Below are 26,401 nucleotides of genomic sequence, written 5' to 3' on the forward strand. Positions count from 1 at the left end.
AACCATTACCATTCAAATTATTCATCATGGTCTGTTGTTTGACTGGTGATGGTGTAATCGTTAGCATTCGTGCGGTCGTAACGGCGCCACGGAATGGCTCCAAAGTCACGTAATTGAGGCCGGGGCGGGTTGTTTAGAAATGAACTGTCAAGACCCAAGGATATGGGTAAGGTCAAGTTTGGTTGTTTTAACGACTATCAAGAATATGTCTCCATTTGGTTGACTGTGGATGACGACTGGCCTATGCTAATTTCAGCTTAACTGCTTTGATTGACCCGAGCCCCGTGGGCAATGCCCCTAGACCCCGGCAATCCTACTAGGGAGATTGTAAACCTGGATTTTCCTTCATAGTTCTTGATATCGGAATTTTTGCCATTTTTGCAAGGTGATGGAAGTAATAAACCAGATACTCCATTAGTCCCATTTTTTTTTTTTTGTTGAATTTCAGAGTTATGGATTATTAACGGACGCAAGATCACAATTGATAAGTTCTGGATTTTTCGAATATCTTACACCTCTTTGGCATCAAATGAGATGACACTTTCTCAAATTCACCATTTTGTAAGTCAAATCCTTTGGTGAACAACTATTTTGGAACATGCAAAAGTCAAAAACTAAACAACAAAATGGAATTGAGATGACTAGAGAATAACTGTATGACTCTTCTGACTAATTTTCTAGAACTGTTGAACATTTTTTCACTTTGCAAGATTATTTTCTTGAAAGAATTTTAGTATGACTTAAACTTTGTGAGACAAATTCAACATCTGTCCGGAACAGCGATGGGTAAGGATCCACTCCCAATTGGGAATAAATTGGTGGCAGTTTATTTGCATTGTTTAGATCTTAGTTACATAATGCGCGTGCGTCACTTTTACAAACATTTTAAACTAATAAAATTTTCGAGAGTGCGAGCGCATGGAGAGGATAGAGAGCGGGAGCGGTCGGCCCTGCCAAATAATTATGTGAGTAATGTTTGGACCATATTGACCTTATAATCTGATGGTTTCTAATGGTAGACTGGGAGCAACAATTTGGATAGAAATGATTTTCCAGGGGCCCTTTAGTAAATTCGGAAAACAAGCTTCCCACAGCCTTCAAATTCCTTATCACTTCCTCCTCTGCTTATCTTTCCCTCCTCTCTCCCACCAAACCAAATCAGCCATACCCATGGCCTTCTCATCACTTCAAGCACCCAGCTTTCTCTCTCCTGTCCACAAATCCTCTCTCTCTTACCCTCCTCTCTCTCTAACCCTCTCATTCTCTACCCTCCCACCTCCCACCCTCTTCAATTTCCCCTCCCTTAGAATCAAACATGCCCAAATCCAGTGCAGCAATAAAGAAGCACCACCACAGGTAGATCCCAAGTCCGGTGTCCCAATTTATAAGCCCAAATCCTACGAAGTACTCGTCACTGATGCCGCGATTTCTCTTGCTTATGCCCTTGATGATGGAAAGACCCGCCTCGAAATCGACTTCCCGTACCTTCTTTTTCCTTCTATCATCGTCAAGTAGTGTGTTTGGATTGCATTTATTGGGGTTTTTTGGTTTTTTCTTGGTACCCATTTGTTAGTTCTACTTGTAATTGAGCTTCAAGCATTGCCCGTGGCCGTGGTTTGGGTTTTAAGTGAGCTTCTTGGGTAACGAGTGAAGAGAGATAGATAGAGAAATGAGTGTATTTAATTGGAGAGATAATTTATTGGGAACCGTGTGCAGAGAGATGTTGGTTTTAGAGACCCCAAAACGAACTCGGTCACTTTTCATACATAGAGCTACAGAATTTTAACCAACTCAATGCTGATAGTGATAAGTACGTTTATGCCTCTATGGTATTGGTAATGGGATTTTCAGTAGATTTTTTCTTTTGATACCCATTTTATAGTTCAGCTTGTGATTGCGTTTCGAGCATTGGTTGCGGTTTTACATGATTCCATGTCTTCAAAAGTAGAGTGAGATAGAGACATTATTTGAGCTTGTTAATATGTAGATGCAGTGAAGGAATCAAACTTACAAATAGTTACTTTGCGACAATTGTGAATTGTGAACACTGGTTTGGATTATGGGCAAGCTGTAATGCTATGTTTGAGATTTCTTTTTCTGTGGCAAGATCTTAGTGTGGCAACCAATGCAAGAATAGTCCCTGGAGACGCATTGGAAACAAATTGTGGTTGAAAGAAAATGCTTTAGAGTTATTTTAGTATCGTTTTATGTAATACGAATACTACACTTACGACATTCCTAAAGTTTTTGATTTCCTTCTAGTAACTTGATACTTATAGGATAGTACTTTGCTTGGATATTATATTTGACAATTAAACTTAATTCAAATTAGCCCTGCTGCTGATTGAGTTGCCATTTCCTGATACCTTCTTATTTTCTGTTTTATCATTCCTTGTGTGGCTTCATCAGGCCCTTGCCTAGCAACGTTTCTACTTACAAGGTACATTCTTCATTCTCTCGTTTTCTAGTTGCTAATGCTATTACACGTAACATAGGTTATAATGTGCTTCTTTTTCGGAAGTAGTACTGCGTGATTTCGAGGAATTGAATTGATACTCAATCACCACCTTTTAATTGACAGTCAGTCATTACCTCCTACTGGCATGTCCTCTTTCTCTGGTGCAATCTCGTCATTTATGTTGCATTGGCTTGTTGACAACATATAAAAAACTGGATACATGATTTTATCAAATTCCTTTTATGTGAAGGGATCTTCAGATGACTTTATTGATGCCAACATTCAACTTGCTGTGGCTGTTGTTAGGAAGCTTAAAGAAAGAAACGAAACAAGGGTTTGCATTGTAAGAAGAGACTATCAGACTACCTTTCTTTTCATGTGGTCTTTTGTACCTCTCACTTCCAAAAGAAAATGAATGTTAATATGTTGTGGTTCCTTGTAGGTGTTTCCTGATCAGCCTGAAAAGCGCAGGGCCTCCGAGCTTTTTAAATCTGCTTTTGACTTGGTAACAATCTGATTCATTCATGGACTTGATACTTATTTTGACATGATTTTCTTTCTCTGTGGTCTGTTTGGGTGTTTAATTCCCCCCAAAAAAACAGATTTCTTAGGTTACTGGTTTTGTTTTTCAGGTTGATGGCATAACCATAGGTTCCTTGGACGATGTTCCCAGCAATGGTCCTGTCTCCTCATTCTTCAGATCCATTAGAAAGACCTTGGATTTTGATTTCGAGGATGAAAATGAAGGTTGCTTCTAGATATTCAGATGGATTAGTTTTCTGGATTTTATTAGAAGTTAAAGGGCCTAAAGTTGTCAATGCTATAATGGAACCTACAGATTTTTTGCATGAAGAATTTTTTTACAAACAGCCTGTTTGGAACTTGGGGAAAAGAAAGAAAAGGAAAAGGAAACTTTGAGGAAAGCGTGGAGGAAAATTTACTGTGCGTCATAGTTTGTTTTATTATTGGTTTCCTGTTTCCTCTCAAACCAAACAAGGGAAAACTATTTTCCTTTCCTTTTCCTTTGGTTCCAAACAACCCCTAAGAGTTACTTGGTTCTGATGGTTTTGATCTAAACATTTTATTTGTCCTTATGAATGCAGACCGTTGGCAATCAAATGATCCACCATCACTATATATGTTCATTAACTGCAGTACCCGTGAGCTTGCAGCTATAGAGAAGTATGTGGTATGTCGCGTTTGCTTCCACAATATTCTCTGACTTAGTTTGTAACCTGACATGCAAGTTTGGTTTCTGGTTAGATGTTAGGTAAATGTACCACTCGGTCACCTTTTCCCATCCCATTCGTGAAGTTGTTGCTTTTTGGCTTGATTAATTTTCTAAACATTGTGTTGCACACAAATCCTCTTTTAAGTTTGATTTAATTCATTAGTGTGTTCAATGATGTGCAGTACATCGAAAATGATACTCTTTTACCTTTCTCCGTTCCCTTCTTTCCATTTTATGTGCTCTTATAACAACTTACTCCATCATCTGTATATGTAAGTTTACCCGATCTTGGAACTTCGTTGAACTCAAGTCTGGTGTGGGGGTATAAATCTCTATGTTAGTGGGAACAACTTAAGTGCATGTCCTTTCGTACCCTAGGTTCTTAATTTGCAACTATTTGAGAAAGATACGGTGCATAGTTTAGTTGCTCCAGCTAGCACTTTTTCCACCATTGTCAATACCATTGAAATTGCTGGTTTTTGTTTGAGTGCATGCCTTCAAGTTGGTCAAATTTATTTTCTTTCATGACCCTGTCTTTTGGATGTACAGGAAAAGTTTGCTATATCAACCCCTGCCGTTCTTTTTAATCTGGAACTTGACACATTGCGGTATGCTTAATCCTTCGCTACCATCTGGTAGATATTTATTTTCTATGGGAGTTAATTTTCTTTGACGGTAAAAGAATGGAATTTGCAGTTCTGACTTGGGCCTTCTGGGATTTCCAACCAAAGATTTGCATTACCGATTTCTTTCTCAATTTACCCCTGTTTTCTATATCCGAACAAGAGATTATTCTAAGGTATATATTGGGCAGCTTTTAAGTTTTAGGTGGTATTTATGTTGTCCTTTTCAATCCAGACCTTATACACTTTTCTCATTTAACATGGAAGACAGTTGCGGTGGCACCTTATATTGTCAACTATAGTGGAGCATTGTTCCGTCAATACCCTGGTGAGAAACGTTTCTTCTAGTGCTAAAATTATCACACAAGTTCTATTATGGAGGAAGAAGACGAATAACTTTCGTAGTTTAGGAAATCTTGTTCTTTTCTGGTGTTCTCTTTGGTAGTCCATGAATGTCCTATTTTCATCGGAAATGATGTTCAGTTTTTACGTCTTACAATAACTAATTGGAGCTTTAAATTCTGTGACTAAACCTTTCTTTCTTAGGTAATCAATGAGGGTCACCTCCTTTTGATGTTGTTTAGGGTGTGTGATTAATAAATTTCCACTGGTGGAAGTTTTAGTGATTTCTTTCATTGTGAGAACATGCACCACCATTTTAACCTAACAGAGGGTTTCAGTTTTACATGTGCCTGGTTTATAGAATGGTGTACAATCCAAAGTCTACCTCGTATAGCCAAAGTCTACCTTGTTATTGAAGCAGGGTGGAAGTGGTGAAGCTATGCTCAAATTAGATATGTCCACTTGTGAATTTGGCATTTTATGGTGGTGAATTAGCCTTGACATTTGGCGTAATTGTCGCTTTTACGGTTATGCCATCTCCAGATGTCTTTAAGGGATAAATTGATTCCATTTTGTGTTAATAATCTAATACATCCAGGTGATGGAATCGATGTATATCAAACGTAGGTCGACCGCAGAGGCATGTAGTACAAAGCAAATGAATGGTGTAAATCATAACTCTTGAACTTTATTAGTCATTTTCTGTTTATTAGGGAATATTATTATGGTTCATAACAAAGTTTAGTTATTATACAAAATTTAGTTACTACATTGCTAGGTTTGGTTTTCCTTTCTACATGTCATCGATACCCGATAAAAGATTTAGTGATGGCTAACTTGGAAGAACATCAACATCATCATTCTTTGCCTTGAGTTCTTTCAGGGCCTTGGCAGGTGATGCTGAAACAAGCAGATGGTTCTTATGCTTGCGTGGCTGAGAGTGCAACTCGCTTCACGCTGGGCGAAGTAATTTCACATACTCTCTTTTTCCACTCCATTTAAAACGTGGTTTACATATTTGGTCTGCAATTTAATTAATATTTGGCTATGCCACAGACGAAGGAAGAACTATTGAGGGTTTTGGGACTGCAGGAGGAAGAAGGAAGTTCACTTCAATTTCTTCGAAGGGGCTACAAGGTCCTACCAATTGAGTTATTTATATGGAATTTTCGACTTCCTTTCAAATTTGTTGTTGCAAATATATTCTGTGTCTGGAAACTTCTGGTTAAAAAACCACCAGCATTCACAACCTGATATGATAATGCAGACCTCGACGTGGTGGGAAGAAGGGGTCGATTTGGAGTTATCTTCTGCATGGCGTAGTTAAGCAGCAACAACGGAAACAACAAGAGTGACTTCTGGAAGAGAGCGGGAATGAAATATAAAGGGATCACGGATGCAACATCAGATGATACTCTTGAACCGCTGGTTGGAAGTTAGTTTTAGATCATTTTTCCTGTATAGTATCTTGTACTATATCTTGTATATCAAAGCAAACTGACATACATGAAAATCCGACGATGTACTATTCTTTTTTGGCACTCTCACAAATCCAATTGATTATTTGATCAAGTTTGTGTTTCTAATTCAAGTTTATCGTATGCCCTTCGGTACATAAAACCACGTTATGTCAAATCACACAACTCATAGTGCATGAAACATGTGTCATTGGATTTTCCGCTTTGCATTACCTGATCAGCTATTGTATGAGGAGAAAAAAGTAGTGGAAAATCTGGAATAGTTTTCAGTTGGATCGGAGGGAACGAATGCATGATCTTGCTCAGCTGAGTATTCTTCAATAATTTTGTCAAATCAGATGAAAATATTATGACTCTTCTTCCTCACAGAGTCTTAGTGGATGGCAATACCTTAAGCGACAATCACTGTCTTTGGCTAGGAGGAACGTATCAAAATGACTAGACCAGAACGTCCGCAGCTAAAGGCCTCGTGTTCACTGATTGAATTAGTCAAATCTGTTCCAGAATACTGATGCACTAGTTGCTCCCTCTATCAAAGATGGGAGGGACACCAATGGAAACTAAGGGCTTTAACTGAGTTGAAAGTCTGACTTCTTTGCTTTTGACTCTCCTAGAGTTGCAAGAAAAGTCACTAATGGATGCCTTCAATCTGAAGGGCTAGGGTCCGTGACCCATGATACATAGCAGAAAATCAGATCCATTGTGGGGCCCCCTATGCAAAGTTTGGGACTCAAACTAAGTTCCATCTGAATTCAACCTTCATGTTGCTTTCTGTCAAAAATTCCTTTAAACTCCTTCAACAAATCAAATATACAAATTACCAATCACAAATCGGCACAATTCATCGCCATACAATCACCGCGTCTCAAGTTATTGCTTCCATAATGTAAATCGAAAACTTCAAAAATACAAAAAATAAGAGAAGTCTAAACACTAACAGTTTAACTACTACCATAGTGTTTTACAAGGCCTGTATCGTCTGCTCTTTCCAGTAAAAATACAAAACATCGTTTCGTTATACTTTTTCTTCCTACAGATAGAAAAAGTATATCTATCAATGTGCGACATCCGCAGCAAAGTCAGGTTCCGGAGGTTTCTGCAGCGCCACCAAGCTCGTCGCACCTACTGAGCTCCGATTCCTATGGACCCCGCGAAGAGCATTCGCAGCAAACCGTGATGCTAGTATTGTTGCACCAAAACTCGACCCATTATCCTCAATGAACCCACTTTCTTCATCTTCGATCTCTTCATCTTCCATTTCTTCACTACGACGAAGCTCCGCCATTTTCCTCCTGGAATACCGTCGCCAAGCCGCTTGTATGAAGGAGGCAGCCCAAGTTCTCCACTGCTGCGAGTAGAACCGGAAAGTGTGCTGCACTTGTCTGCTATGAAGCCGCCTGAACTGGCTTGTGATGAATTTTAGCTCATCTGCTATTAGAGCAAATGCCTCCACCTCTGTCAAAGACTTCACGGTACGGGTGGACGGCGGTAAGTTGGAACCGGCTTTAGGATCCAGTGCCCACGTTAGGAGCTCTTCCCCACAGAAGTCACCTTCTTTCAAGAAACCTCGGTTGAAAAACCCGCTCCTCCCACCGTCTGTGGTTACACTCTCCAGGCGGCCACGTATAATGAATAGCATCTCGTCCACTGGGTCCCCTTCCCGAAGGACGTAGGTGTTATCAGTGTATAAACTCGGTTTCAGTCGCTCGCAAATGGCGTCGAGCAACCCCTCATCCATGTTTGCAAATAGTGGAACCTGGAAAATCCACCAAATGAAGTGAAAGCAAAAAACCAATACTGTTAGAATTGATTGACTATTGAAAACTAGATATTGACTTAACAAGATTATTTCTTCTTGTTCTGGCATTAAGTGTTAGAACAAGTTGCTTTGATGAATCTGAATTTGTGACTTTAAGTTCCAATGAATCAACCCCATACATCGTTAGAACGCCAGTGGGTTGTAGCTCTGCCGTTGAAAATACTTACCCTTCTAACCAGATTCAAACAGAGATGTCGCTTGATATCCCTCCTGAGGTCTTTTGGTAGGTTCTGGACCAGGATTTCTTCATCAACTCCTCTTGTTTCCAGCCACTTATACTGATCATAGCGCCGTACTCTTTCTCTGAGTTCTTGAGGGAGCAATCTATGATGCATCCACTGCTCTGAATCGCGCCTCTTAATTCTCATCTCCTCAAGCCGAACCGTGAGTGACTGAAGGTAGGTCTGTTGCAATCATAACACACTCCAGAACTCAGGCAATGCATAAATAGTTTTAAGTTCCAATGGTAACCAAAATTATCCAATTGAAATTGACAGTAGTTCGTAACAATGGAGTTTAAGCTCTTAGACTGCTTAAATATACAACCTAGGAAACATAACAAATGTTATGAAAATTCTTCTATTGTTTTGACCTGGCTCAGTCAAATTGATGGAGCATGTTATTCGAAAAAATTGTCAAAACCCAAGTTTGTTAGTCAATAATCATGGAACTTCATATTTGTTGTGCGATATAGAACTCACTACGGTACGGTCCCTTAATCCATACTGTACAACACTAGGTTTTTAAGCATTTCTGAAAAAAAAAATGGAGTTTAACTGAAGTTGTTTGAGCAGATGAGATATTCTCTAAGGTCCCCAAAGATCTTTTACTCAAAGTGAAGAACTCCAACAATTTATGTGAAAGCTAGAACTTCAGAACCTATGCATAAAACATAGGATTAAAGCAAGAAATCAGTTCGTACATGAGAATTTTGCAATAACATCAGCATGGTTTCAAAAAAATAGCAAAGGGAATCAGTTAAATATAAAAATACTGAAGGAAATTTACAAACCACCGTAAGCTTCGTCAGCCACAATAAAACAAGAGAATTCAACACAATATCGATCAAAATCAATGGAACCCCTGGAGTCATTTTTGCACACACCTGCATGTTGCCAATCAGAAGAGCAAAGAGAATGAGGCCAAATATGGCAATGGAGATGGAAAAGAGAACCTCTGCAGGATAGGTACTGGTTATGAGCCCCTGGCCAAGTGTACTGCAAGAAGAGAAATAGAAAACCAGTTAAACTTAATGACTCTATGGACACCAATTAAATGGGCAACTTAGCACTATCAGCCTGAGAGCATTAGCAAAACTGAAGACGATGTTAGATAGAGAATGGAACTAAAAACTACCCAATCAATCAAATTTGGAAAATGATTGTGTGATAAGTAGACATATTACTGCATAGCTTATTAGAAGAGTCGTGTCAAACTCCACAATGGAAAAAAAAAAGGTGCAGAGAAAGCTGCAATAGACTAATCTAGGCTCGAGAAAAGAAGCGTTTTTGTTTGTAGACTCATTGGAAGCTGAGATCTGCGAAGGTAGCTTGCCTTAAATTCTGTAGACCCCACCACAAACAGTAACAATATTTTGAGAAGAAATCATCGGATGAAACAATTCCAGATTCTAAGGCTTGTGCATAGATGCCGTAATTAAATGGTGGATCATCATCAACAACTGCACATTTTGAATCAAGAACATTTTGGCTGATGCTTTCCCAGTCCTTGTAACCTTCGACATAATCATTTTGGCAATACAAGAACTTTGTAGAACATTTTCCACTATCTATGCAAGCTTCCTCCCAGCATGCATCAGTACGTTCAACAGCAAATAGGTACCAGAAAGCTCCAAGTATCTGAAAGAACGAAGTAACTGTAATTATGTAATTCCACTTCACCGCTTAAGAGCACTAAAGTTTATTGAAGGCAATAGTTCTTCAAAAAGAACAGGCAATAACTAATACTCATCAGTGGGACTTTTCAATGACCTACTTGTATTGAGTTTGTCCATTATATTTTGAACAAGTTTTCCCTAGCAGTTATGTGAGTTACCCGTAATATCTAAAGAATGAGAAGCCGGTGATGCAGTCAACTATGATGGCCATGTTTAGAATCAGTTGCGAAGCTACTTACATGGCTAGCAAGCATAAACCACAACAAATAGTATGCAGCACCAGCCCAAGCAGTTTCAGCAAAGACACCAGCAGACTTTTTGAGCTCTGAAGTTAATGGGACAAGCCGAAAAAACCTCGGAATATACTGAAGAAAGATGATCACCAGTAGTGCATGTTTTGTACCCAAGACATCTGAACCTTTTTGTTGCTGCATAAACTTCCACACTACAATCTGCACATAATGAGCAGTTAGAAGGACAGAAAAATGTAACTTGTAATCTCAAACCTAGAATCCAACAATTGTTAGATTTCCATTGGTGTAATTTTAACGCTCAGCTCTATTTGACATTTGTTGTTTCTCGAGCTGATCAATACGAAAGAGAAAATTCATGTATGTAACCTGTGGTAGAGGTAGCACTGACAGAAGATCAACAATGAAGTACCGCTGTAAATATCTTGTCGCTATTTGTGCCGGATCAATCACCAGTTCACCACGTCCAAAAACACGAGATGATGGTGCAATATAAGCGGTCCGGAATTGGAGACCCATGCGTATAAGGTAGAAAGCATCTATCATAGTCCTCAAAGTTGTAATTGTGTGAGCTAATTTTGAATCTATACCAAGGCAACGTTTGTCAAGATCGAAAACTGGAAGATAGAAAAACAAAGGATCCACTGACACGGCAATAATACATGATATGACCAAAAGCTTGTTCCAAAATACAAGAGACTTGTCTTGAGGATCAAAAATCTTTTTCTGAGACACCTTGAGATCTTCTGGGAAAACTGCCCGGCTGACTCCAGTTTTTAGTGTACGGCCAAACATCCTCAGTCCTTCAGATCCTCTTTTCACTCCAACCCTAAACGACTTTGATGCATTATTCTTTGGACGACCAGCTGTGGTCAGTCCCTCTATGCTAAATCCACATCTCTTCATTCCCCCAATATCAGATGAAAATGACAAGCTAGAATCCGATTCCTCCAACCTACAATTACAAGAAATGGAAGTGCCAAGACATACCAAAATTAGATACCAAATTAACAGGAACCCTGGTGCTAAAATTAAACCAAGAAAAAGTACAATATTCCGACCAAGTAATTTATTTTAAGTGTTCATTAGTTGGAGAGAAAAACAAGTGACATTCAAGTCACCAACAGTATTCTTTTTTTTGGATTGATACCACCAAACGAAAACCACATACATGTTGGATTCTGATATCGCCAGAGTTATGAGATTATGGATTTTGAATGACAACCTCGATGGCCACATGCAGCAACTTACTTGCACCTTGAAACATCAGTTCTGAATATGGATTATAAGTTTGCTGGTCTAATTTTCATCCCAAACTGGATACACATGTGAGCATGTAATGAAAGAAAACGTCATAAGGCTGTCATTGCTCAAACCTAAAAATAGATCAATACTAGAGCGAAAAAAGAACTCAGTATTCTTGAAATATAAGGACAACTTGTTTTGGCATTCTCAAGTAAGTTGATAACTAGCAAGGTATATAAATCATCAAAACATGTTGGGAAATCCCAAGAAGCTTATCGTCTAAGAGTTATTGTACTGTCCATGACAATCTCAACAGTAAATACTAACTTAGATATCTATAAAGCAAGGTCATAATGCTTGTACAACTTGTAACACTATTAATGAAGTTCTTCCCATTCACCTTTTCAAAATTTTATGCAGCCTCAGTAACTGAGTTCCTTAAAAATGAGAGGAAATGTGACAAGAAGAAAGAAAGAACCAAAGCAGTGCAGACTACTTGGCAGTCAAAACTTTTCATGTTCAAGGGGATTAATACATCCAAGAACCATCATTTACCAAAAAAATACATCCAAGAACAAGTTCTTTAAGAAAAAAAACTTATGAGCTTGTGACACAAGAATCAATGTCACATCATACCTTACGAATTTTTCTCTCCGGCCATCCATCAACTGTGATTTATGACCAGAATCAAACATTTTGCAAAACAAATTGCATAAGTAACCAGCATGAGATTATCTCAGCATCAGCTTCCTCCGGAGAATTCAAGTCCCACAGACGAATACTTCCACAAGAAAACGGGACTTTGAGTACCAAATAAATGGGTACCCAGTGCTGCAAAATGAAACATTTGGATACTGTCATGTTGACCCTATACACATTAAATACCTCTTGTCCTGCTGTGTGACCCAACTAGCCCCAGGTACATATATCTCTCTCTCTTTTTATTACTAAATCATCAAATGGCTAACATGCATCAACATCGAAAAACATACAGACGATGATATGTTTGAAGAAACTGCTTACGGTGTTCACATAACAGAACACGCTCAATCTACATAACTCGCAAAAAGATTGTAAGTTTGTAGATTTTTCATATAAGACAAACGCCGATTTTGTGAATCTTTCCATATCAGCCATTGAGGACCCATATACCAGGCATAGCGTTTTCCTAGCCAAAAACAGTTCGATCTTGGGCCGCTATGCCTTCTAACCAAACGCCAGATATGCAATACCCTTAAATATATCGTCCAATCCAATTTTCATATCTGATCAAACAAACAGGGCTCAGAGCCAAATAGATGAGACAATAACATTTTCAAACATTCTTTTGTTCTAAATTCCGTGATTGAAGAAATATCAGAACAAATAAAAACCGACAAGAGTCTAGAGGTTTGTTCATGGGATAGATGATACAAAAGGAGCAACACATTGTAAAGCAATTAATTGAAGATCCCATTTTTCGAAATATTCCAATCAATGCAATGCAATGCAGAACAAATCCACTTAATCTCCATTATACACTCTTAACGACCAAAAGATAAGTGATTCTGTGAAATCAAATGGAATAAATAAAGGAGGAGATTCGACTCACAGAGAAATTCTTGAATTTGGTTCTCCAATATTCGTCCACAAAAGAAACAAAGAAAGGGGAAATTAGGGTTTGCATCTGATGGACAGAAAGTTGCAGTCTTGCCTATTTTTAGACAGGAAAACGCGCGGAATAGGGACAGAGGCACGAAGAGTTTTTGCACGCAGTGTTGTCAAAATAACGGATTTTTCATTATTTCTAATCGTTAATAGTATAAATATAAGAGGTCTTAACGGTGGGCTCCATTAACTGTTTTACCGGTTTTATATCAATTAATTTAGGCCTTGTTTTTTAAAAAAAAAAAACGTGGGCTTTTTTTGTTGTTGTTGTTGTCCTTATTCAATTTTTTTATTTTGGTTGTTTTGCGTCAAATTTTTGTGAATTATTAATTCATCTCGACGAGAGGATTTGGAAAAATAAAAAAAAAAAATTGAACTTTTACCTTTTTTTAAAAAAAAATCCAAAATTTAGCACATTCGAAGCCAAGATTGAAGAGTATTTGCCTCCTTTTGCAAAACAACAAATAGTAATAAATTGAGGGAGTCTTGAGTGATTATTATGTATGAGCAGGCCCGACCCTAGGTATAGGCCCGCCTAGGGCCTCCAATTTTGGGCTCCAAAATAGCAGAATATGTTTAATATTATGTATGTCAAATATTTTCCAAATGAGATAGTGTAATGTGACCATAATATCTTCATCCTATAACCTTAAGGTCGCGTGTTCAATCTATGGAGGCCTCATTTTTCGCGCGCGGTTTTTGGAGTTGATCACAATTCAAGGTAGCTTGCCTTGAATTCTGTAGACCCCGCCACAAACAGTGACAATATTTTGAGAAGAAATCCTCCAATGCAACAATTCCAGGTTCTAAAGCTTGCGCATAGATGCTGTAATCAGATGGTGGGTCATCGTCAACAACTGCACATTTTGAATCAAGAACATTGTGGCTGATGCTTTTCCAGCCCGTGTAACCTTCGACATCAATCATTTTGGCAATACAAAAACTTTATAGAACATTTTCCCGTCTCTACAAGCTTTCTCCCAGCATGCATCAGTACGTTCAAGTTTTCAACAGCAAATCTCCCAGCATGCATCAGTACATTCAACAGCAAATAGGTACCAGAAAGCTCCAAGTATCTGAAAGAACAAAAAGTAAGGCAAGAACTAATACTCATCAGAGAGACTTTTCAGTGACCTCCTTGGATTGAGTTTGTCCATTATATTTGGAACAAGATTTGGAATAGGCCACAGTAATGTGATTTAACAGTAATATCAAAAGAACGAGAAGCAGATGCAGTCAACTATAATGACCATGTTTAGAATAGAATCAGTTGTCCAAACAAGTGAAAGGATTCTCCTTTCTTTTCTTTTCTCAATTACTCACTATCAAAGGGACTGTTAGATTTTCAATTAAAGAATCTGTAGCATAAGTGGATCATTATGAATGGCTACAAGCTAACTGGAGTCTGGATACATCCCCTTGAGTAGCTTTGAAACGATTTCGAACAATACTTCATTGCATATTAAGCAATCCCACGATAAGCATTCCCCTGAAAGCCATCACTTGCTTAAACCAGACCAGCCACCTCTCAAATGCTATCTACCCAAGTTCATCTGCACCAGTTTTTCCAGTGCATTTTCGACCACTAGATCACGTGGGAATCTTCTCATGTCTCAAGATTCTCATGCAATCCAATGACCAGAGATGTACTGCAGAGGATTTGAACATGACCAACCATGCCCCGAGCAACGGCTGGAATCCTTACTTGACATCTCCACTTGCAGTTGCAGCCAGAGGGTTTCGAAGAGTTAAAACATTTTTGGCACCCACCACAGTCATGCGGATATGCAGTCCAATTACCTCGGATCCTCAGTGTCCTATAAATCTGCAGACAGCAGTTTTAAGTTACATGTGTCCCCTTTCTTGGCTGCTTATGACGTCCTTTTCTTCTAATTACACTGATTTTCCCACGATGTATCCGAGTACCTTTCTTAAGGTTTCTCAAGATTCCGAATGGTTCTTCTTCTTCTCCACTTTGACGAATGGTGTGTTGCACTGGTTCGTTCAAGAGCTTCTTTAGCTTTGGGTCATCTAACATGCCACTCAATATCATCTCACCATACAATTCTCTAGCCTTGATCACCGACCCACATGTTGCTAAGCCCTCAACTAATAAAGCAAAATGAGCAGAATCAGGTACCACCTCATACCGCTTCATTTCTTCCCAAATCCTCAATGCATATTCAGGCTGCTTCAGTTTTAAGAACTTGCAAAAAATCAACAGAAAGGAATCCCGGTTTGGACCAAGACCGGTTTTCTTCATACGGTTAAGAAATTCCAACGTGACATCCACACTTGCACCCTCGAGAAACGCATGATATGTCTCAATCGTTGGGCTCACACTCTCTACTATCATGGTGGCCAGTGTATTTCTTGCCTCCTCCAGCTTTGATGCTTCGCACAGAGGAACTATCATGGAGTTGTAAGTGGCAGAATCAGGTTGGACACCAGCTTCTTTCATTTTGTCTAAAATTTTAAGAGCTTCATCCAGGCAATTCTCACACGTAAGTACATATAACAGAGAGTTGTACACCTTAATGCCCGGGACCCAACCCCTTTTCTTCATCTCATCGTACAGTCTCAGTGAATCAAAGAGATTCCCGACTTTTGAGAAGCAGGATATCATGTGTGTATAAGAAGTTGCATCTGGTGTAATACAGCACTTGGACATTTCTCTCCAGATTCTTTTTGCTTCAAATAAATCAAGACATATATTACACCACCCATTTAGAATTATGTTAAAGCCCTCAGTTTCCAAAGGGAAGAGCTTCCTATTAAGCAGCATAAACTCCTCAGCTTCTTCGATGTTTCCATGTTTGCAGAGAGAAGTCAAAAGTGTGTGGAACGCTGTTGTATCCGGAGTCATTCTGAACTTCTCCATAAGCTGGAACGTCTGTATTGCCTTGCCTGGGTCATTTGCAGCCGTATACCTATCACAACAGATAATAGGATAACAAGCTAAGAACCTCAAAAGGAGTGTTGTTCAATTCCTAGGGGCCTACAACGGTTACTCACAGACAACTCCAAAAATAATGGCAACCCTTTTCCTCATAGAAAATTGTGTAAAAAGTATTATAAAGCAGAAAAAAAAAAAAAAAAAACCCAAGTCTCTGATGAAACCTATGCTCAAGCGCAGTAGTGAAGCTGCCAGGGGTGAGTATCTATCAAGGTAAGCCAATCCTAACTTCTGAATCATAGAAGCTTCATAAAATTCACAATAAGGAAACGAAAACAAGTAGCAGAGAACAACGAAATGGTCCATGAGGGCACAGTATCAACTGAAAGTATCATGGTCAGAAGCATCTACAAACAAAGAGAAACACAATTCCAGCCTATCTTCAAAAGACTCAAACTCCTTATGTAAATTTGCAACTTCTGCGCGATCTGATTGGAAAAGAAACAAATGAATGTTCAGACCACATTCTGAATCCAATATACACAGCTTCCAAGCTATTTGATCCAAACACATAAAGGAGTTTCAATCCAGAACTGAATTCAAGGATGAGAGAATGACAGTTGGTGCTTCAACCAACAATAAACTCAAATAGAAGTTGAACACCATCCTATGAAAATTGATTCATACAGGAGACTTCAGGGTTTCATGCAACTATGCAAGTACCAAGAAATAGAAGTGAGCATTTTCGGAACGTGAAGTTCAGAGTTTTGCCACATGAGGCTTTCATCTAGGCATATTAAAGAATAAGGAGAATAACATGTTTTGCAAACACATAGTAGCTCATAAAATAGCTCAAAGCAAATGACCAATATTTCCACAATTCAAACCAAGACTAACTCAGAAGGATCAAATGCAATGCTCAAAGCAGTAAAACTCTGTATTGAGCACTATAGCCCGTGTTATCTAGCCAGTATAACTCTATGAACCTCACATAGTGAACTGCATAACTATCAAGCACGCATCTTTTCAAATTCACCAAGTCCTTTCTTTTCTTTTTCAGAGAAAAATATCTTTTACCTATCCATCAGGACAAGCATTGTCCTTCGTGTATCCATCGAAGACTGATGCAAGTCTCGAATCAAGCACCAAGCAGTACTGAACTTTTTGTGGTTCCCCAATACCCATACCATCAAATCCCACACTTTTCCCCCCAAACAACCACATTTTTCGCCCCATTTGAAAACCAAGAACGCCAACTTCCATTCCTCTCTCAAATCCCAAATCGCCAGATACACCAACTCTTCTTTCGGTTCGACACCCGCCTTGTCAAGAACCTCAATTGCTTCCTCTTTGGAGGAAAACTGGTCGACCTTTTCGATCGCTTTGACCAATTTACGGACACCCAATTGGAAATGATGGGTTTTCTCATTGGTGCATTCATTGAAGTCGATTGGGTCGTGGAGAGTTTGGTCTTGGGAGGGTTGGAGTGAACAGAAATGGGGGATTTGGGGGATGGGGCGGGAAAGGACGAGACCTGTTCGATGCAATGCCTGAGAGAGGTGGTGTACTTGGTTTGAAGGGGAGAGAGAGGGAAGTGATGGTTGAGGAAGTGAGTGGAAGGGGAAGGGAAGGAAGTGTTTGGGATGCGTTCTCTGAAGCCTCCTAGCAATGGTGAGGAGTGCCATCATTTGTTGTCAAGACTGTGAATGGCGTTCTTTCTCACTAAACCTCATAATTTTCTTGTGAGACTGTAAGAACAAAATTTTAACAATACACACAATTGCGACCCACCCCTTTCTGAGTATGTGTACTTGTACGCGGTTATGGTTATAATATTGTCGTGGGTAAAAAAGGGCAATCAAAATTTTTTTTTTACTTTTTTTTATTTCTGACCAAAATACTCCTCACTAATGGAATAAATATTTATTTTTCAAATAAAAATAATGTATTATAAGAGAATGATCAATTTCATAAAAAATACTTAAAAATAAAAAATTTAGCAAAACAAAGTCTAAAAAGATTAAAAGCTCAGCTCATAAAAGCTTATTTTAGTAAAAAATAAGTATTTAATTAGTTTATAGAATAAAACTTTAGTAATTCAGTCGAGCTCGAGCTCTGATTTTAAATTTATATACTAAACGAGACAAGAAGAGGTTGGCTGGTTTGGATCCCTGCCACCTTCTAATTTTATCACCGGGGAAGAACAGAGCTAGGGTTCTAATTAGGGAGGTTGAGACAAAGAGAGGGTTGTAGGTGTGAATTGAAGGAATTGGAGAAATGGTTAGCGAGACGAAGAGCAGCAATGGAGGTAACGCGGGAGGAGGAGGGTTTAGGGCAAAAATGGATCATGTCCTTTACAGTGGTGAAAAGAAGCACGTGTTCGCCGGAATTCTCATCATCGGCGCCGTCTTTGCTGTCCCCTGGTTCCTCATGACCCGAGGTTCGTCTCTTCTTTCTCTCTCTATAATATGCGGGTGTAAAAGCGTATTTTTTTTCCCCTGATTCTTCTTCTATTCCCTTGATTCCTTACATAGTTGGCTACCTATTTCATTGTAGTGGATGTGGTTTTTTTTTTTTGTATTTTGGGATTTGAGCAACAGAATTACATTCTCAAGGGTGTATTTGTCACCTGGAAACCTAAATGACAGGAGCTTAGATTTGGTTTTGGGGGCAGTATTGAGAAATTGGCCAACCCAACAGATACACAACTGTGAAGAACAATAAAGATACGAGACAGAAAACACTACACATAGGTTTTTACATGGTTCCTCAACTGTGAGGTTGAGTGCATCCAAGGCTCACAGCAGTTTCATCTATGTATCAAATTAAGAGTGGATTCCACGGGTAACATCGGCTGAGTATAGCAAGTGTCTATAACATATGTTACATTAACATCACCAATAACCGTAATACCCCTAGGGGTCTAGGTCGAACCCTGAATAGTCAGCGAAAGCAAACCTAATCAACTAAGGCTTCACAAGTCCAACGGGGAGAAGTTTTTAGATTGTGGGCAAGAAACCACATTGGTTTGGAGGTAGAGGTACCTTTATGTGCACCCAGGTCACTGTGGATTTTGCAGACTAGCAACTTTGAGTTGGGTAAGCTACATAGGTACAATACTTGTGGCAAAAAGTTCAGAGAAAGAAAAGAAGCAAACAACCTGTTTTATTAGTTGTGTTTCTTGATTCAGATTCACAATTTCCTCAAAATAATGACTAGAGATCATTTGCATTCTGTGGAGTTTGGGTTATAATCTCTTTCCGTTGCTACCAAAAAGAAACAATAGCATGACAAGAAATCTGTATTTTTTGTTGTTGATAGATCACTGAGTAATGGGGAACAACAAGGTCTTTATGGCTTCTACAAAGACATCAGTTGGATTGAGGTTGAGTGATTTTGTATAGCAATGGGAGGGCTATATAGGAGTATATCTATATCTAGAACGTACAATAGCCCGCAATTTTGAATTTGCAATTATTGGGAGTTCTGTAGGTCCTCCATGATATACGTGGAGCATGATGAGGTTGCTGATATATTACTTGGACTTTTTGCTACTGTGCAACTTCTAAGGTAACTTTGGCTATGGTACGTGGTGTCTGGCAATTGAGCAGCAAAAGTTTTTCGATTTTTGTTGCTTGTAGGTAACCATAGGCAATGCCTTCTAGGGCATTAGTTAGATTTTAAACTTTCGCTATGTTTATCAGTGGTCTGTACTCTGTAGTAAGAAGACTGTAAGAATAGTATTGGATCCATTATTGTCTTCTTCCTAATGTCAATGGGCTCATCCTTTAGGATCATTCAATTGGCAATCTTTTGAAGAACGAGGATGGGCTACCTGTACTTTCTCTTGCTATTTTTGGTCTGTTTACACATGGTTTGGGGAAGAACAATAGGCAAAGGATATTGTGGGTTGTGGCTCCTTTATGCTTGCGTTAATGCATATTTGGATACACAAGTAGAAGATATTTTGGAGCAATTGAGACGTCTGTATGTGAGACAAAGAGTCTTGTTTTGGCTCTATGCTTTAGATTTGAATCAGTGGGAGGGTGAATCCCTCTCAACTGTTCATCAGTGGTCTAGATATTATGGTGACCCATCATTGAGTATAGTGGCATAGCTGTGTGACGTGTACATCGGATGAAGGGAACACCCCTTTGTTTTTGCTGTTTTAAAAAAAGGAGGGTAAAATAGAAAAGAAAAAGAAACGGTGTCATGGGTAAGTGTTCATCCCCTCAGCTTAGCTTAAAAAAGGTGGGGTTACTGTTCAACATCCCGCTGTTTTTAATGGATAGTAGACTGCGACTTTACTGTGTGCTATTAGACATAAGACAGTCATGCTCAACATAGTGGTTACTAGAGTTAGAGAAACTATACAAGTTAAGAATTGAGCATTGAACCTTTTTGTTGTGGTTCACTACGCTTATGTTGCACTTTCAAGTTTTCAACCATTTTACTACCATAACATCGGACTCGCATGTCAACCATGATGTAGCAACACTCAGAAGTAACTTGCAACTTATGTTTCAATTTTCAAAGAAGATTAGGTCTTGTTAGTCCTGGGTTTACTTGTATAGTAAGTGTTCTTTCGTCTCCTATGCAAGTTTGTTAAAGAAGGGGAAAAAGTTGTACAGAATAAGGCTGTGCCAACATATTGTTCACATTAGTAATGCCTCAAATATATTTCATGACTACTGTCTATTTCTTTGCAGGATCGAAACAACAATCTCATCAAGATTACTTGGAAAAAGCTGACAAAGCGCGGAGTGAAAGACTTTCTTCCTCTAAAGCTAAATGACCTATACAAGTTTTATGGAAGGGGTTGGTTTTATTGCATTGACCTATTGTTACAGATCAGTGTAGTTCTCCAAAATTTTGGATCATTTGCAGTTCCTTTTCCTTCTTTGTGGGTTAGGCCAGGACATGCTTCTATTTACTTGAAAGGAGTGGTTATTGAATCCCCGTTAGGGGCAAACTCCTTCTTTTTGCCTTGTAATTTCAGTGGGCATCTTGAATAAAACCTTCCGAAGTGCTAAGAAAGTTCGCAGTTGTGATGAAGTATGGCTATGTCGACCCGCCAAATCTCCCCTTTTCAGATAGGGTAATCAAAGTAATAAATGAACATGGATTTCATTTCATACTGTACTTAAAAATTCAAACAAGTCCCCACTGGGAAATTTCCAATACTTATTGTTATATTTCCCATATGCTATATAAGAGAGAAGGTCAAGCTAAGGAGAGGCAAATTCGTCGAGGACTTGAAGTCTTATACACATTGAGGAAAATCTTTCAATTTACAGAAAACAAGAGGAAGCCAACCAGGAAAGATTCTATACAACCAAATTATGCGACTCCAATCATATAAAAAGAATCTCTCTCAAGGGAGTCAAATTTTCATTCCCTATCTTCCCTTTCGTCTAAAGTACCCAAGTAAATGATGACAACAATAATACATGTATATCCATCAGTTGTGCGTTCGGAGTAACTGCAATTTCCTTCTCCGTCTATAGCGGCATTAATCTTCTATACCTGAAAAACCACAAGAATGAAGAAAATATGACAGCCCCAGTTACTCCCGTGACTATCAGGACCCACTTGAATGCACCCGGGACATCAAACCATGAAATTGTGAAATTCATGCCAAATATCCCTGCTACCACTCCGAAGATGGCAACGACAAATGTCGCAGTTGTGAGCAGCAGCTCGAATTGTATAAGCTGGTTTCGAACATTATCCTGGAAAAGGCCAAAACAAAATATGCCCACGAATGTTCAAAGTTCAGATACGCTCTCCTAGATTGTGACAAAATTCATCATATGAACCTTGAAGGGGAGAATCCTAGTGATGTTTGTGTTTGGCTACTTGAAAACTGAAACACCAGATACTGAAAACAGAAACACCAGATACTGAAAACAGAAACACCCGATACAATCCCAGGTTGCTTGGGGTTTATGGGTTTGAAATGAATGGTTTATTAGCATCACTTGTACAAGAAGTATAACATTTAACTCAAGTTTGTACTTACGTATTGGGCATCTTCACGGTCTATATTTAATCCTTCACTAAAGAATAATATTCTATTTGATTTACGCCTGCAGTTTACCTCCTACTTCATTAGAAATCAACCCATACAAACAAAGCGTTTTTGTTGGTACACCCATGCAAAAACTCAAAAGTTTATGACTTCGGACTTAGAGGGTAGTAACCACCCAGTACATTTTACTAGTTAAAAAGTCATTTAGCTATAGAATAATATCATGATTTTGACCAAGCTGATTAGCAAAGCTACACCAAACTGGGTTTGTCTTGTGTTGGTTTATTCGAACATACTCCACACCACTCATATCAATTGTTTTTAAGCCAAGGACACATACCAGCTGAATGTTAATGAAATCTTCAGTGTCGTCAATGTACTCCTTTAGCTGAAATGAAGGAAACAAACAGATTGAGGAAACTGCTTCCACCATAATTAAGGTTGTATTCGAATCAAGGACTTGGGTCATGTTACGGAAATGGAAAGTGGAAGAAGATAAACATAGTGAGCCGTCAGCTCCTTTTCCATTTCTATTTCATATCCCTTTTCCTTTCCACATACCGACATACTTCATCCAAATACAGCCTAAAGGATATAAGACAGAAAAGCAAGTCGATAGGGTAGGTACGGACTGATGTCAACTTGTTGAGGGTGCTGTCAATGACAACAAAATAAGCCTCCAACAACATTTCCAGTTCTTCAATACTTTCTGTAGTACTTTCAGTACTCCTAATGCTCTCATGTTGGCTTCTAACAATGCTCAAGCTTTTCTCAAGCTTTCTACTCTCTGGAGGTGAAGGAACAGGAGAAACAGGAGCAGACGCAGTCTGCATACCATCAGTTGATCGGTACCCCATTAGAGATTGATCACCACCGAAAACTGATTCTGTTCGCCTTTTCTTTTCAGTGAGATACATTTCAGCCATATCTCCATCATCATCCATCAGCTGCTCTATCTCATCTCTAACCTGTATTAAGAGGATTATTAAAATTCAAGACTCAGAACAAAAATGAGAGATCTGCAACCATTTGTTTGCGTAATACACTATAATTGACTAGAAAAACGTGAAACCTTCTGAACTCGCCGAGTTAAGGCAACAAGTCTGCTTTTCAGTCGGCGCACACGTTCCAAATTTAAGGTACTGATCTTCGATGTAAATTCGTCTAGCAGAGGATATGCTTCAATTTCTAATTCTGCTGCCTGAGTAAGTCGGAAATTCAAAAACTATTGAGTCAGTAACCAGATTTTGAATCAGAGGAATGGAAATTGAGTAATAATATCTTCACCAGAGCAAGGAAAGCAGCAATTCGCCAGATAAAAGGGTAGATTACTAATGCCTTTCTATTTTAGAAAGTGTAAGTAATTGAGCAATATCAATCAAATCCATAACCATAAGCATGACCATCATATCGGCATACACGGATAAGCGAACTCCTAAGTGAACTATTCTTTGTATGAATTTTCCAAAACAAGCAGAAGGAGACTTCCTATGATTACACAATCTAGACCTGCATGATGATGCATTGCACTACCATCACTACACTTGAAAATTTTCTTTGGTGGTTATGAAAGATCTTGTGTGCTGTAAAACTAAGCATTATTATACCCTCCCATAGGAACATGAAAATTTTGCTGGAAGTCCATTTATGGGGGGAAAAAAAAAAACCAAAACTCATTCAGTTTGAAAGATGCCCTCTATGCTAAGTTGTTGGGGAGCATGATGTCATCCTTTCAACATGAGAACAGAGGCTTTAGCAAACTAAAAAATGCCTTCTAAAAGGTGAAAATTGTCTAGTAATGGTAAACACCAATTTGACATTGAAGTCTCCTGTAATTTGCTGGTTCTCCTCGGGTACGCACCTGAGAATCAAGAAATGTACAGGCAGACTCCAAAGCAACTTCAAGAGCCCTAAACTCAAAGGGCAAGTAATCAGGTGACATGCTCCCAAACATATTGTCGAAACTCCTACTTCCTCTCCTCCTGCTCAAGTCAGTACCTTCTGACTGCCAAACCTCATGCGCCCCTGCAGTTTTCAGTCGCCGTTCCAGCTCCACCACATACTGCAATACGTAGTTATCAAGCGAATTCAAGATGAAAACCTCATCAGCTGTGATAATACACCGAATCTGCTCTAAATTTACAACAATGGCCTTTTCTCTTCCAAGGATTGTTGAAGGGTAAACGAATAGAGGATCAAGCAGGCGTAAATCGCGGTGAGGAAGATCACAACGGCGCATCATAGTGAACTTGTCAACTTCAATGACTTGGGAGTTTCCAAGTGCATCAACACGAATCCATGATCGAGGTCCTTGGCCGCGCTTTTTCAGGCCAAGAAAATCCACACCGTGAAAAGGTTGGCGTCCAGAGGCAGAAGGTCGATAAGATGGGTCTCTGAGATTTATAGCTGACGCAGGCTTTGGTGGGAGCAGACGTTCTTTAAGGTCTGGCATTAAAAGGAGGGCTGCCAGAAACCAAAGACATGAAAAATTAGACATGAGGAGTTCCATAAGTAACAAACACTCATATTCACATAAGCCCTAAATTCAAATAAAGAAGCTCTTCCCCCCAACCGGTCAGAACTCACGTAAGGATTCCCAGCATTTTAGTTACAGAAATTCATAGATCGTAGAGATACAGGGTTGAGTTATGTATGTTCATGCATTTCATTTGCATTTGGGCAACGTGAACCTTATGAAATATTACCTAATTTCTATTTTAGGAGAGGATAACATGAGGATTGTTACTGGGAGTAGAGTCAATAAGCAGAGTTGGCTTTTGTAAAGGTGAGAATGTATAGCTTCAATACTACTGTTACTACATTGAAATGACTCTTTTCTAATTAGTCAATTACGGTGTTACTAGAGATGTTTTTGGCCTATAGTCTTTATAAGTAGTAGAAAATAGAAAGCTATAGCAAATTATAAAACGAAGAGGTTATAAGATGCAATTGGAAAACCGTGACAAACACCCATACTCACGTAAGAACAGTGCACCTGTTGGTGCCATTTTACGGCACCCTACAATGTCAAAAAGTACAAAAATAGCTGCACCAGCTTTGTGCTATTTGGCACAAATTCAAATCCAAAAAATTTCGATTAAACTCATCCCATTTTTTGATGCAGGTCTCTTGGCCTAGATGATCTGGTATATATAGCAAAGCCAAACCTAGCTGGCAAATTTGGCACCATAGACAGCTTTACCATTTTTTTGACAGCAAATTTGACTTATTATCAGTAGATTACCGCTTTAACTTGCCAAATTTGGCTTTGACAACCAAAATGGCACATGGGTGGAGTTGCTTAAAGGGTTCAATTCAGACAAAGTAACTTTTTCCCTATCGAAACAAAAAGGTTACAAGCTGCGAAGGAACAACCGCGAAAAAAACCCAATAGGCCAATACTCACATAAAGAGTTCAATTCAGACAAAGAAGCTTTTTGCCTCAACCAGCAAAGAACTTGTGCCCACTAGTTTCTCAATCAATTGAATTCTATTGACAACCAGAACTGTAAACCCAACTAAATGCACTTCAGAACTAGTTGTGGATCAGTTGAGGTGCACGTAAGCTGGCCGGACACCTGGTTATAATAAAAAAAAAAGCACTTCAGAATTACCCTATACATACACGTCCGATAAGATCAATACAAGAACTGCCCTATGCATTTCTTAATCAAGCTTCTTTTTTTCACTTATCAAAACAAAAAAAAAAAAAGTGTTCTAAACAAAGATCATAAGTTACCTCCGAATTCCAACGAGCAAATTAGGGCTTCCGACTACAGTGGGCCACAGGACTCAAATTTCCGCCGTCGATGAAGCGTCGGATGGTCCAAGGACTTGCAAACGAAAACAGGATTCTTGAACCAGTACTCACGCATACCATAGACTCTTATTTAACATATACATATATGAATGTTATACCTGATTGTGCATGAATCGGAGACGAATCGAAACCCAGATACACTATTCCGTTTGACCAAAAAAAAAAGAAAAAAGAAACCCAGATACAGAATTAAAGGCAGAATCAGATACCAGACATAAGGGGGTTGGAGAGAGAGAGAGAGAGAGAGAGAGAGAGCTCGCGCGCTCCGCAAGTTATTGGTCGAAGTAGTCAGAGTTTGAAAAAACAAACAATCATCTGTTTTTTTAGTTCTTTGGGAAATTGAAACATATCATTACTACAGTACTATCTCAATTCTCAATCATCTGTTTCTGATTAAAGTAGTTACAGTAATTTTTTTGGTGATTATTTGCAGTGATTCAAGTGGGGCTGGGGCATTTTCAAAAAAGAAAGAAAGTGGGGCTGGGCGGTCCAGTTCTCTTGTTGTGGGCTCACTCAGGCCCAGCTAAATGGTCTGAATTCATCATACGGTTAGAGTTTCATGATTAGATTACCTATGTATTAAGGTTAAATGGATTACAGACTGGCTGTTTTTGTTTTTTTTAATACCGGAGATATTCAGACCAGCTTACGTGCACTTCGATT

General features: G+C 38.9%; 5 protein-coding genes across 7 annotated transcripts; 2 read left to right on the forward strand and 3 right to left on the reverse strand.

Moving 5' to 3' along the window:
* Positions 1–1,076: 1,076 nt before the first annotated feature.
* On the forward strand, positions 1,077–6,226 carry LOC131335318 (protein LPA3). Its single transcript, XM_058370629.1, has 12 exons — positions 1,077–1,481; positions 2,410–2,440; positions 2,709–2,801; positions 2,901–2,963; positions 3,091–3,205; positions 3,562–3,647; positions 4,239–4,297; positions 4,386–4,488; positions 4,580–4,640; positions 5,538–5,620; positions 5,711–5,791; positions 5,922–6,226. Exons 1-12 carry the CDS (start codon positions 1,171–1,173, stop codon positions 5,979–5,981), a joined length of 1,146 nt encoding a protein of 381 aa, XP_058226612.1. The 5' UTR covers positions 1,077–1,170; the 3' UTR covers positions 5,982–6,226.
* A 746-nt stretch (positions 6,227–6,972) lies between these two features.
* LOC131335316 (probable cyclic nucleotide-gated ion channel 5) lies at positions 6,973–13,109 on the reverse strand. Its single transcript, XM_058370627.1, has 8 exons — positions 12,936–13,109; positions 11,981–12,175; positions 10,469–11,054; positions 10,088–10,300; positions 9,506–9,810; positions 9,057–9,168; positions 8,119–8,355; positions 6,973–7,888 (listed from the first exon to the last, which is right to left on the reverse strand). Exons 2-8 carry the CDS (start codon positions 12,037–12,039, stop codon positions 7,187–7,189), a joined length of 2,214 nt encoding a protein of 737 aa, XP_058226610.1. The 5' UTR covers positions 12,040–12,175; positions 12,936–13,109; the 3' UTR covers positions 6,973–7,186.
* An 886-nt stretch (positions 13,110–13,995) lies between these two features.
* LOC131335324 (pentatricopeptide repeat-containing protein At1g80880, mitochondrial) lies at positions 13,996–17,674 on the reverse strand. The gene is made up of 2 exons (XM_058370634.1): positions 16,965–17,674; positions 13,996–15,921 (listed from the first exon to the last, which is right to left on the reverse strand). The coding sequence occupies exons 1-2, from the start codon at positions 17,573–17,575 to the stop codon at positions 14,832–14,834; spliced, it is 1,701 nt and encodes a 566-aa protein (XP_058226617.1). The 5' UTR covers positions 17,576–17,674; the 3' UTR covers positions 13,996–14,831.
* A 308-nt stretch (positions 17,675–17,982) lies between these two features.
* LOC131335327 (uncharacterized) lies at positions 17,983–20,942 on the forward strand. The gene is made up of 2 exons (XM_058370638.1): positions 17,983–18,327; positions 20,597–20,942. The coding sequence occupies exons 1-2, from the start codon at positions 18,165–18,167 to the stop codon at positions 20,680–20,682; spliced, it is 249 nt and encodes an 82-aa protein (XP_058226621.1). The 5' UTR covers positions 17,983–18,164; the 3' UTR covers positions 20,683–20,942.
* Positions 20,943–21,130: 188 nt separating this feature from the next.
* Positions 21,131–26,051, reverse strand: LOC131335325 (magnesium transporter MRS2-1-like). Of its 3 annotated transcripts, XM_058370636.1 has the most exons (8): positions 25,837–26,050; positions 25,658–25,751; positions 25,325–25,496; positions 23,780–24,381; positions 22,991–23,119; positions 22,551–22,886; positions 22,259–22,306; positions 21,131–21,619 (listed from the first exon to the last, which is right to left on the reverse strand). In XM_058370636.1, the coding sequence occupies exons 4-8, from the start codon at positions 24,368–24,370 to the stop codon at positions 21,389–21,391; spliced, it is 1,335 nt and encodes a 444-aa protein (XP_058226619.1). In that variant the 5' UTR covers positions 24,371–24,381; positions 25,325–25,496; positions 25,658–25,751; positions 25,837–26,050; the 3' UTR covers positions 21,131–21,388. The 3 variants fall into 3 exon arrangements, with proteins under 3 accessions (XP_058226619.1, XP_058226620.1, XP_058226618.1); XM_058370637.1 differs by lacking the exon at positions 25,325–25,496 and having other exon boundaries at positions 25,837–26,051; XM_058370635.1 differs by lacking the exon at positions 25,325–25,496 and having other exon boundaries at positions 25,658–26,051.
* Between the last annotated feature and the right edge of the window lie 350 nt (positions 26,052–26,401).

Source organism: Rhododendron vialii, chromosome 8a (genome assembly GCF_030253575.1).
Source record: "Rhododendron vialii isolate Sample 1 chromosome 8a, ASM3025357v1".
Classification (NCBI taxonomy): Eukaryota; Viridiplantae; Streptophyta; class Magnoliopsida; order Ericales; family Ericaceae; genus Rhododendron; species Rhododendron vialii.

What these genes read in the sequence shown, in the direction of transcription:
- LOC131335318 (XM_058370629.1), top strand. Translation starts at nt 1,171, where the DNA reads ATGGCCTTCTCATCACTTCAAGCACCCAGCTTTCTCTCTCCTGTCCAC. An exon ending in CGCCTCGAAATCGACTTCCC is followed by an intron (nt 1,482 to 2,409) that starts GTACCTTCTTTT and finishes TGGCTTCATCAG; the next exon opens with GCCCTTGCCTAGCAACGTTT. An exon ending in ACGAAACAAGGGTTTGCATT is followed by an intron (nt 2,802 to 2,900) that starts GTAAGAAGAGAC and finishes GGTTCCTTGTAG; the next exon opens with GTGTTTCCTGATCAGCCTGA.
- LOC131335316 (XM_058370627.1), bottom strand. Translation starts at nt 12,039, where the DNA reads ATGTTTGATTCTGGTCATAAATCACAGTTGATGGATGGCCGGAGAGAA. An exon ending in CGGAGAGAAAAATTCGTAAG is followed by an intron (nt 11,055 to 11,980) that starts GTATGATGTGAC and finishes TTGTAATTGTAG; the next exon opens with GTTGGAGGAATCGGATTCTA. An exon ending in GTTTGAATCTGGTTAGAAGG is followed by an intron (nt 7,889 to 8,118) that starts GTAAGTATTTTC and finishes TGGATTTTCCAG; the next exon opens with GTTCCACTATTTGCAAACAT.
- LOC131335324 (XM_058370634.1), bottom strand. Translation starts at nt 17,575, where the DNA reads ATGATGGCACTCCTCACCATTGCTAGGAGGCTTCAGAGAACGCATCCC. An exon ending in ATGCTTGTCCTGATGGATAG is followed by an intron (nt 15,922 to 16,964) that starts GTAAAAGATATT and finishes CTGTTGTGATAG; the next exon opens with GTATACGGCTGCAAATGACC.
- LOC131335327 (XM_058370638.1), top strand. Translation starts at nt 18,165, where the DNA reads ATGGTTAGCGAGACGAAGAGCAGCAATGGAGGTAACGCGGGAGGAGGA. An exon ending in CTGGTTCCTCATGACCCGAG is followed by an intron (nt 18,328 to 20,596) that starts GTTCGTCTCTTC and finishes ATTTCTTTGCAG; the next exon opens with GATCGAAACAACAATCTCAT.
- LOC131335325 (XM_058370637.1), bottom strand. Translation starts at nt 24,370, where the DNA reads ATGCCAGACCTTAAAGAACGTCTGCTCCCACCAAAGCCTGCGTCAGCT. An exon ending in GTACATTTCTTGATTCTCAG is followed by an intron (nt 23,120 to 23,779) that starts GTGCGTACCCGA and finishes CGACTTACTCAG; the next exon opens with GCAGCAGAATTAGAAATTGA. An exon ending in TAACTCGGCGAGTTCAGAAG is followed by an intron (nt 22,887 to 22,990) that starts GTTTCACGTTTT and finishes CTCTTAATACAG; the next exon opens with GTTAGAGATGAGATAGAGCA.